Source organism: Pseudochaenichthys georgianus, chromosome 8 (genome assembly GCF_902827115.2).
Source record: "Pseudochaenichthys georgianus chromosome 8, fPseGeo1.2, whole genome shotgun sequence".
In the NCBI taxonomy this organism is placed as follows: domain Eukaryota; kingdom Metazoa; phylum Chordata; class Actinopteri; order Perciformes; family Channichthyidae; genus Pseudochaenichthys; species Pseudochaenichthys georgianus.
The window spans coordinates 13318045-13329649 of NC_047510.2; the positions used below are offsets into that span (position 1 = coordinate 13318045).

The 11605-nt window shown below is 42.3% G+C and overlaps 1 protein-coding gene across 1 annotated transcript in view; it reads right to left on the reverse strand.

Moving 5' to 3' along the window:
• The window catches only part of plekhh3 (pleckstrin homology, MyTH4 and FERM domain containing H3), a 29585-nt gene extending 18805 nt beyond the window's left edge, over positions 1–10780 (reverse strand). The window contains exons 1-2 of the mRNA XM_034089473.2: positions 10164–10780; positions 5132–5187 (exon numbers count right to left, since the gene is read on the reverse strand). Coding sequence (XP_033945364.2) covers positions 5132–5187; positions 10164–10298 — 191 coding nt within the window. The 5' untranslated portion in view covers positions 10299–10780. The remainder of the gene's footprint in view (positions 1–5131; positions 5188–10163) is intronic.
• Between the last annotated feature and the right edge of the window lie 825 nt (positions 10781–11605).

Sequence of the window (11605 nt, forward strand, 5' to 3'; positions counted from 1 at the left end):
AAATACGCTGTTTACTCAAGACCACTGCCAAGAAACTCTGGACTAGGGAGAGGGGAGAGGAAAAAAAGTCATGTTTTGAGGGAGGATGAGGGGGTCGGTGCATGTGTGTGACAGGAAGTCCAGTTTGTTACTAGGCAAGGCAAGGCAAGTTTATTTATATAGCACTTTTCAACACAAGGAGTGTGTTTATCAGCAATAACTTTTATGATTGAAAGAAAAGTGACTTTAGTTTGAAGAAAGTTACTCTCACTGTGAGACATTAAGGTGGATAAAAACAATCAAAATGCTCTGATGTTTTAAACTGGGCCGCTTTGTGATGATTGCATAGTTGACAGACACTCAAAAACGTCAACACCAGAGACCCACTACTAAGCTTTTCATATACACCCAAATATTTCATGCCTACACTCTCGGATTTTACACACACAACCATAAAATTAATACATTCTGATACACTGGTCTCTTTCATCCATTGTAGCCCACACTAAAAATACAACTGTCAATTGTTGACTATGCAGAAAGGGGGCTAATGAGAAAGGAGATGGACAAATGGGGAGAAGGAAGATTGTCCTCAAGTGTCCACTTTACTTCTGGTTCATTTTGTACTCTGTACTCAGTCCCAGCTTCGAGAAGGAATTTGAGAGTCAGGAAAGTGGGGATGAGAAAATAGTGATGATGTAAGAGAGACTTGAGTGTGGGCACAGCAGGAGGGAGCAAGCTGACTGAGGCCCCGTCCACACGGACACGAAAACTAAACGAACCAAAGTCGATATCAAAAAAGTCTTCCGTCCACACGGAATCGGCTCAAGAAACGTGTCTGTCCACACGAGACCGCTCGACCCGCTGGAGACACTGTAGTACATATGCTGGGCCTGTAAGTGGCGCTGTATTTCCGCCACAAAATACACCAAAAGCAGCGAATAAGACCCCCCGAGCATGGTTGCCCTTCTGGTTATTCTCCGTGGTGGATTTAGCAACATGTAGTTCATGTAGTTCTCCATGTCCACTTGTTGCTGATGGTTGTGGTAGAGGAGCTGTAGATTCTGCACTAACATCTGTAGCATGGTCAGTAGCGTCTAGAGCACGAACGCAACCCTGTGACCCGCCATTGTTGTTGTTGTTGGCGAAACGCATCAGCAATGACGCGGGGCTGAGCAGGAGAGGTGGGGCTATGATCGTATAGGGGCGTACACAGGGAGCCACAAGTGTTTCGTCCCCAGACCTACCCACTTTGGGAGCTGTTATCAAAGTGTATCGTTTGAGGGCTCCGTTTCCGCGGCTCCGTTTCCGCCTCGTGTGGACGAACCGTCTGTACCAGGGGTGTCCAACCAGTCGATCGGGGAGATTCCCAGTCGATCGCGAGATGTGTCTAAAAATAGACAGTTAATGTCCTATAACATAATCTTCCCGTGCCAGAATAATGCACTTGAACGCACCAAAGCTTTGTGATTGGCCGGCGTGACCCCATGTGTCGGGGCGTGGCTGGTGGGCAATGGGCACTATTTTGCTGACGTTGTCCGTGTCAACAGGAGTGACAGTCCGCTCACACACAAGACAGCAATTATGGCAGAAGCAAAAAAGCCCAAAATATATAATTTTCACTCCGAGTGGGAGGATGATTATTTTTGTATCTATTCCAATTCAAAGTCCATCTGTCTCGTCTGCAATGCGAGCGTGGCTTTATCGAAGAAGGGTAATTTAGGAGCGGCATTTCAAAACAGTGCGCAAACGCTACGAGACGGAATTCCCTCCTAATTCTGCCCTACGCTCCCAAAAGGGGAGGGGCCTGAAAGGACAGCTAAATGCACAGCAGTGCATTTTCACCAGGCCCAACAACAAGAGCAAGGCTGCTACCATAGCATCTTATCGTGTCAGTCACGTTCTTGCGAAACACATGAAGTCTTTCAAAGACGGCGAAGTTGTGAAAGAAGCATTCCTGGAGGCTGCAGACGCGCTTTTTGGGGACAGTAAAAATAACAGTAGCATTTCAACAGGTTTTTGATATAATAAAAACTCAAGTTAGATACCGTTATTAATCATCTGTAAGTTTTAGTTTGTTTGAACTTATTCATTATAATTATTGTACAACATGGTATAAGAATGCAAACTTAAATTGATTATAGTCTATTATCAATTCAGGTTAAGAAACTAGTGTTGCTTGCATCCTATTTTAAAGGCATTTCTTTGTATACTCTAATAAAATGCAACAAAAAAAGGGTTTGATTCTATTAATGTTGTCTTTTTTATTGTACTTTGGCTGCAGATTCCTGTGTAGCTTCAGATCTGAGTTGTCTTATTAGTAAACCTAATTTTAATGGCAAAGAAAGGGTTCAGAGTCTTTTCTTTTTTTCCTGTGTCATATGTGGCAGCACTGTTCAATGTTTCTTGAAAACATTACCCACTGTAGTATGTGACGTGTGAATAAACTCCAACTCTGTATCAACAACTCTGTTGTGTAACTTCAGTTAAATACTTGTGTGTAGATTAGAAAGAGGTAAGATAAAGGATCTGCAGTATTTTATGAAGTATTAATCGTACAAAGGTCAGTTTTATACAAGTAGAAGTGTGTATTTACCTGGTAGTAGGCTGTCAGTAATGGCTACGCCTCTATATTTGGACTGGTAGATCTCAGCAGACTGGCTACTTTAAAAGTAGCTCTCGGTTCAAAAAAGGTTGGGTATACGATAAAAAAAATTAGCGGATACAACCCGTTTCGTCTCCGTGTGGAGTGGACGGGGCCTGAGAGACAGACAGGGGAGACCCCATGCTGCATGCCTGCACACATTTGTCCATCACCCACACACTCAATATGCTGCCTGCAACTGCGAGCGGTCAGCGCAAACACACAACAAATCTATAATAGGACTACTGACATATAGGCCAAACTGATGTTCACATTGGAAAAACGTTGTTGCAGCTTCTCTGCAGTTACAAATCAGTCCACTTAAAGAGCTAATAATTCACTGTGTTGTGGTATGATTGATATAACATTAAATTGTTCATACTTGATGTTGGAATTTCTCGATTGACAGATGAGACTATGTATACCTCGAGAACCATTTTGGGTTACTTATTAAACATATGAGTCTCTTGCAACTAAAATGCAGTGCGAAGTCAATTATCACAGATTTAAAAAACAAATGTTCTCCAACAAATCACAAAAAAAAAATGTAGATACCTGTTAATAATAAAGATAATGTACTATACAATATATATTAAAGATCATCCAAAACATTCCACCCTCTTTCTCATGTCTCATTGATTGTTCCGTGTCCCATCAGCAAGAGTATGTTATTCTTATGAGTAAAACCGGATTGAATGACTGATCATGAATAGAGCTGACTGTGTAGTATGTGCCCTGCAGCTATGTTTGGGTAACACAAATCCTTATAATTCAAAGTGCATAACGAAAACAAAGCATGGTATTTTCTTGGTTGAGCATGACTAAGAATATATGTTCACAAACAATTTAAAACAAAACACTCCCATTATTTATGGAGAACCCTTATGGCACACACTGTTTTAACAAATTGGTTTAGTTATCTCCCTCCCAAACCACTCTGGCCAGCACCATGATGAATAATCTGAGCATTACCATATTAACCTCAATCTACTAGGATAACAATTATTCCTGTAATTCATCACCATCACATCTGGGTCGTTATTCAAATCAAAAGTTGAGATAAATGTCTCCTTTTGGACTGTACAATTCAATTAACGTAACCCAGGGCTGTCCAGCCTGTTACATGACACTGAAAATAAAAGTATGGCACCATTCACCACATAACAATGCCCTGACTTATCAGCGCCCCCATACAGTTGAACTTTCAGGCGTGTCCAGTCATTGGCCAGGTAATGACCAAGCACATCCCTCTCTAAATCTCTGCACTAAGTGTGATGATTACAGCAACACTTTTAACACACTCCCTTCAAAACCTGTAGTTAATTGTGCCATGTGCCCTCAGGCCACCTCCACTATAATGTAGAAGTGACACACGCACGCACATCCGAGCCACACCTCTTCTGGGAGTGCTGCTTAGGTAGGACTGAGTCACCCAGTTCAGTTTGCCTGTCTTTCTCCTTCCATCTTCCCTTCCTTCTTTCCCTCTAAACTTCATGAGACGGCACATCCTGTATACCTGCAACAAAATGTCCCAGCTCCAGCTCCCCTACCCTGCTTCTGCTCTCTTCTTGTTGAGAACTGAAGCAGACCCTCGTCCATGCATTAGCATTGTATGATAGTCTGACACATCGCCTTTGAGTCGGCAGATGTACAGTAAAGATTGTGGCTGAGGGAATAGGGGCGGGGGGGTGATAAGCGCATGATGCCAGAGACAGAATGGAGCAGATCCTGGCTACATCACTGTCTGAGATCACAGCCCTGCACTAATCGTCTGGATCCAGCCCTCCATGAATCACTCCTTTGCATCGGCACTTGCATTCACTTGTCAACCACATGAGCATTTTAATGTTATTATGTGTGAGGCATAGAGGTTCCTTGTAAAGGGCAGTTCGAGTATTCAGCCTTAAAATAAACAAAGTGATTGGATTTGGAAGCAGGATGGAGTTACCAGTGATTGGAAGGAACCTCATCTATGTTGAAGATTGACATATTGTTGGCCAATGGAGCCCCAAACAACAGCCAAACTTGAAATGGCAAACCTCAACCAGTCAAGAGGTTAATGAATGAAAATTGACATTATCCATAATCAATCAAAGTTACTCTGATACTCCCTTAACATTAAAAACATGTTATTTAAGACCAACACAGATCATCTATCAATATACATGTTAGTTTGTATCACTTGCATGTGTGTCTGAAGTGAGTATGTGCATTGATTTGATGTTAGTTAAGCACATGTGGCAGGGCTAGGCAAATAAGGAGAGCCCCATGAGAAAACATACATGGTGCAGATGAAGTAAAAATCAAGGGATTGGCCTGCACGCGTGTGGGACTGCACGCGTGTGGGCCTGCACGCGTGTGGGACTGCACGCGTGTGGGCCTGCACGCGTGTGGGCCTGCCGGATGATACAGAACTCCCTAGCACTCAGAGGAAGCATATGAGTAAAATAAGGAACTATTACTTCCTAAAATACCTGTTAAAAAAACACCGCTTTTTTCATTCCTTACCCATTTGTTCCATTGGCTGTGCGAGTTGGTTGAGAAACAGTCACTTCAGCTGGACTCTGTCAACAGAAGAGAGAATAGGGTAAATAGATGATAATGCAACACAAACAGTAGCCTTTCCTTAGAACTAGTCAACAGGTTGAGTGATCCTTCAATAGTTTTCCTTCAGTGGCCACGCTACAGTAAAGCATACAGCCATTCCTGGCAGTCTCAGCACATAGCTGCTCTGTTCCTGTAATGCTTGGCTTTCACTTGCAAGGAGTGAGCTAGTGGGGAGGAATATGGCATTCAAAATAGGGCTGAACGATTAATCGATTTTAAATCGAAATTTGAAATGATGCAATTATCAAATCGCAAAGCCTGCGATTGTTTTTCTTTTTTCTTCTTGTGTGTCAGTCATCCACACCAATCAGAAGTGCTGTGCTCCACATGTACCAGCCATTGTTAATCAATCAGAAGCGGCCCATGATAGAAGGTGATAGACAGATTGATCCAATCACCTGCCAAGTGCTTTTGAAAGTGCCTGCCCTTTCCAAATGGCTTCCAATGGAGCTTTCCTAGATGGTTCGGTGAAACAAATCATCCGAGTCAGGTTAGTAATGCTCCATCACATGTTTACATCTATTGCAGGGTGAATCTTAAACTGAAGCTCGACTTTAAAGCAACCCAACGGAAGTTTTATGTAAGTTTAGTTCTTTCACTCGGAGCTCAGGCTGCGGGGGTGCTAGAGACGGGAGTACGTTGATACGACATTCCTAGCCGGAGTTATGGCCGCATTTTACAATAAACTTCCGTTGGGTCGCTTAAAAACAAATATCGCAATTCGAATCGCAATATTTGTCAGAAAAATCGCAATTAGATTTTTTCCCAAAATCGTGCAGCCCTAATTCAAAACAGGCTCATTTAATACAGAAGTGGGGAACAGAAGAATAATGTGTGTAATAGGAGCATGCACCCCAACCAGCAAACCCCAAAAGGCTTTTTCTCAGAACATTCATTCCTCTGAGAAGGTTGTCAACCTAAAAATAACATCAGTCTTTCAGATTGCACTCACAGCATCTTTTTTCTATCCGCATGTTACAGTGTCACAAGTTTGCTGATAGCTTGATGAAAACGAGTGGGAAAAATAAAGAGCCTCTAGAGGGGGCTTGTATGAAAACAACACTTTGTGTAGTAAAATAAAAATGTTCCAATCTAGATTGGAGCCCCTGTGGCTGCCCTGGCCCAACTCAGGGGTGTTGGCCTACCTGAAACAGTATCCAGGTCAGCTCTGGGCCCCTCTCAATTCACACACCACACTTTACAACTGGGAAAACCAGCCTAAGTATAGCCCTTGCCCTGCGATAAAATAAGTCTACTGCTTCTTTTGGGACTGCTCAAAAATAACAAAGGAACAATTAACTGCAAATGTAAAGGTTCGCATGGCATCTGGGTTATATTTTTAAGACAGTTGGACTCTGGCAAATGTCGGAAAGATGAGGTTTGAGATTTGATTAATGTTTTACTCGGGGTGAGGTACAGTAAACGTCAAACCAGACCGACAGGAATAACTGAACCGTGTCAGAAGGTGACTTGTGAATGAAAGAGTGTGTGTGCGGTAACTCCCTAACCCCTGTCCGTTAACCATACATACATTCTACCAAGCAAGCAGCTCCAGAGAAAAAAAAAATGCAGACAGACAACGCGAAAGAAAAGGACACATTAATACTGATCAAATCAAGAACTGCAAAGCTGTAATATTTCGAGTAAGACTTGTCAGAGGATCAATAAACGAATGAGTCAGGTAGATTAGGTTCAGATATTTTCACTAATTATACACGAAAATGTGACAATTTACAGAAAGAAAATAGCTTTCCAATATGGTTAATGGGCTGTGGGATGGGGAACAAGGATAGCGTGCAATGCAGAGACCTGGCAAAAGCTCTCCCTTTGGACAGGCATGGGATGAATCACTCCAGACTAAAGCAGAGCACGGAGGGAAAAAGGGAAAGATGCCGTGATGTGTTCGTTCCGTGGCTGACTTCCGCTCTTGCTTTTCCCCCCTCCAGTCTACTCTCTCTCATTCAGCTCTCCTGGGAGGCTGAGTAACCAGGAGGAAATGCTTGGGCTCAGCCAGTGTCGGCCTGAAGACCAGATGTGTGGCCTGGAGGTGGTGGGGCAGAGACCCAACGGAAACCAAATATAAACCAGTGTACCATGACACCGCTGAAGACAGAGGGCAGTAGTGACGGTTGAGGGGACCTGCTCTTACCAAGGCCGGACTGTGCCCATTTGTCAAGTAACAGGATACAGTGCGGTGCTCTGGCCCACACTTACAACTGTAAAGTCCTAAACACTCTGTGGTAGTAGTTTATTGGTAAACCTGAATGGATGTTGCGTAAAAACTGAATAAATATGGAAAGAAGAGAGAATGACGGATATCCTGTCCTAAAATGACTGGCTTGCTGTCCCAACACTGGGGGCATTCAGCTCAGAATGACTGTTTGGGCAGCTGTTGGAGAGCAGTTTCTTTGAATGAGGACTGTAAACATGCAGGGACAGGGTTCTGACATGGCCCTGTGCTCAAACGTCAGCACTGACTCATGATTCCAACCTCAGTGAGAAAGAGTCCTGGCAAAGAACAGTACGTCATCTATGGCTTTGGTGCTATGGATGCTGCACGTCATGGGATCCTCTGGCAGCGCTTTGGAAAACAACGCAGGAGAGCGTGGTGAAGGTTTTGGATGTCTTGAGCGAGGGAGAGTCCACCAGACCTGCGGGTTACTGCGGTCAGCTCTGGCAGGAACTGAACAGAGGCCTACTAAATGGAGTATTTCAGTGTTACAAAGCCCAAAGGAGACACACACGCGTACACCCAGGGAGGTCTAACCGGCTAAAATGTGGCCTCTCAAGCTTCAATTGGGATTTCCCTGGGACTCACTGTAGACCATCTTCAACCCTCGCCCCACCCCCTTCGTTAACAACACCATGGAAAGCCAAACAGAATCTGTTAGATCTGTATATTCTGAGGGGAGGGGCTGTGGGGTGCACAACCAATTGTGTTGTTAAAGAGTGGGTCAGCTGATGATATTGGCTTAGAGTGGTGCAGCTGTGGTTTTAATTATTCGCTTAGCGTGAACTATTGACACAGAGTTACAATAGCCAGCATGAAGTGAACCAATGACATATATCCAGAGGAAACAGGTTTATGGAAGTGAATTGATTACCTGCACTCATTACATCAGGGAATTGATAATCAATCACTTCAACACCAATGTGGACGTATAACAGAAAAATACTTGTTTCATTGAAAAGAAGAGTTTACTTTGGTTACTATGGAAAACATTGTCTAACTGGTTCCTGCTAATTAGGTTTTTCTCATTATCTGAAAAGGTCAAATTAGTGAGATTAAGTCATGATTCTCCTCAATGTTGTTTTGAAGAGTTATGAGTAAAAAAGCAATAGAACCACAACTGTAATCAGTGATGTAACACCACTGCAAGGCATAGAACAGCACTAAAGACAGAGAAGCATTATGACTTCAGTCATATACGATAACAAAAATGATAGTAGCAGCTTTGTTTTGGACTTATTCTTGTGTAAAAATTACACTAGTTTAAAAATGTTGAACTGGACTGAGGCATAACAGTAAACGTGCAGTAGTATGCTATTCAACTTATCTTCTCAAGAGACTAAAGACAGGCCAGAATGCAATCCCTCAATCAAGGTAATCTGCTCAGATATACAACAACAATTCTATCAACCAACGTTAACCCGAGCCTCCCAAGAGGAGCATTATTCTGCAGATGGAGCACGGGATGCACTTTGATGAGGGATCTGGGAAAGTTAAAAGAAAAGGAAATCTTTGTGCCTCACTTTAATCATCAGCCGCCTCCATATGGACATGCTACAATGATCTCGTATTGATTGTAAATATGGAGTACAGTTGACTGCCAATGGCCAGGCAGATGGTACATTATGACCAAGACAGGGATGTTTGCCAAGAAGAAGAGTGCTACACAAATGCCTCTCTGGATACCCCTGAGCAACAGATGTTGCTCTTATCTGGCGGCTGCTACTTCTGTTGAGGCAATAACCATGTAAAACATATCATTCTGTTCCCAACTTTTTCATGCAAATCTCTGTAGTGTTACACTGGTTGGATGCAAGCACACAAATGGGCCACTTAATAGATGATCAGGCTTTGTAAGTAGGTGGTATTACTTTCATTAACAACACCTACAAAGACATGCCGTTTGTATAAACCATGTCTCAGCAGCACAGAATACCTAAGACTATGTTATTATGTAACATAATGCAAAGGCAAAACACCTTTTAGAATATGTTCCTTATAAAGGGTGAATCTGATGTGAGGATTAGCACACAGTAATACATACATAAAGGTGTAATATTCTAAGAGGCTGTACATTAAGGGATGTACGTTACAGATAGAGCCTACCTCAATTCCAGGCAACAATGCCCCCTCACAAGTGGGTGGACAATGCTGAACTCTCTGCGCCTGATCAGATGACTAACATTACAGAGAAGACAAGGCCACAGTCTTATTTGCAATTGAGCAGGGAGGCCTAACACACAGAATCACTTCAACACTGGGTTTTACAGCTAGAGTGTGTGCGTGTGTGTTTGTGTGTGCACGTGCTATTGCTCAATGTTGCCCAAGCCTTCAGGAACGTGCAAAACCAAAAAATCAAGCTGGCAAAAGCAGCAGCACATTTTCTGTCCTTCAACAATGATAGAGCCTAGGATTGAACAGTTAAAAACACTGTAGCATGCAACTTTAAAATGTGGGCAATATACACAGATTGCATGGATACCTTGAAGTTCCAATCCAAAACTTACAAATTAATAATATTCATATTAGGAACTGATGTCTGTTTGCACTCAACTGATATAATGTTTCTGAAGCTAAGCCAAGTTGCAAGAAGACATACATGACAGTTGACAGCCACCACTAGACTTGAACATGTATATTAGCTGTGTATGTGAAGTATTCATGCACAGGAAGTGTAGTGTACTGCAGGTGGAGAGTTTTTACCCGTCCATTGGGAGTCAAGTCCTCCTTGTTGCGCAATTCAAAAGACTCTTCCTCCTCTTTCTCCCCATAGTCCCGTCCGAGCAAACTGAAGCCCTTCCTGCAGCACAAAAACCAGCAAACTCCTTGCAAAGGCATTCAAATGAGGTTATGTGTGTCGTCTTCTGATATCCAGGTCGGTGAATTCAACATTCACGGTGCTGTGTCGGCCGCAAGTAACTCCAAGAGTTGCGTGAGAGCATACAGGACAGCCTCTCCATAGATATCCAGTGAGGAGGATGAAGGGTTGCATAAGCTTACTGTCTCTCCTTTCTGATAAAGAAAATGTCTAGGAACTGTACATGACAGCAGTAGTACTCCAGCAAAACCAACAGAGAACGGGTTCAGGAAAAAATATAACTCCCTTCTTCCCTCGATACACCTTGCTGTCCTGTTAGAAGAACTTCACACGACCAAAGTGTAACAACAATATTTTGTGTTCCCAAAAATGGCAGTAATGGTTCAAAAATACATGAAGGTGAATGCACCTAAAGATAAATACTGGTGTTGTCAGCGTTTTACTAACACTATGACTGTGTAAAGTAAACGAGAACCTCTGGAAAGCCGCCTACCGACTGTGACTTCTGAATTTGAACAAAAGCATGCTGCAGCTGGGACTGAATAGAGTAGGCGGGGAGGCTCCGCCCACAGACAGCACGTCAATATTCTGATTGGCTGAACTCAGACACTCCTCAGAAAGACGCGCCCAGAGCACACGCCCCTTCAAACTGACGATGCATCACATGTCTTTTTGTAGGTAATATCAAATCATCCAGATGTCACGGTAATACTCATTTAAGAAGTCTGTAGCCCTCATCAGTAAGGGTATTTCTTTACTGTAGAATTCACACAGGCAACTATATTCAAATGTGAGTCTAAATAGACTTAAATTATGCTTATTACGATGGTCTTTTAAATCTCCTTGCTTAGTTTTAGGCTAAACTTGTATAATCTGAAAACGTATGCAATTATAATGTAACCCCCCCCCAACACAATCTTGAAGTAACTTAATACTTTATAGTGGCGGGTAATTTGATAATTAAAGGATTATTATGTTATGTAAAACTAGCAATTAACGCCTAACGACAAGTAAAAGTCATGAATTCAAATATTTCAGTCAAGTGCAGTTTGTAATTTAAAGTAGTAAGAAAAGTGAGCTTTCATTATTATATTGATGTTGTTATTTTATAATTTTTCTTATAAACCCAATATATAATTATATTATTGGACTTTATTGGATATTCATTATTATTTGGAATCAGAATCAGAATTCCTTTATTCGTCCCACAGATGGGAAATCTACATTGTTACAGCAGTATAGAGAGGAGAATAACACACTATTAGTAATGCACAAAGTATTTCAAATAAAAAAATGTTTTACAGAAGTACACATTCAGGGTAAATAT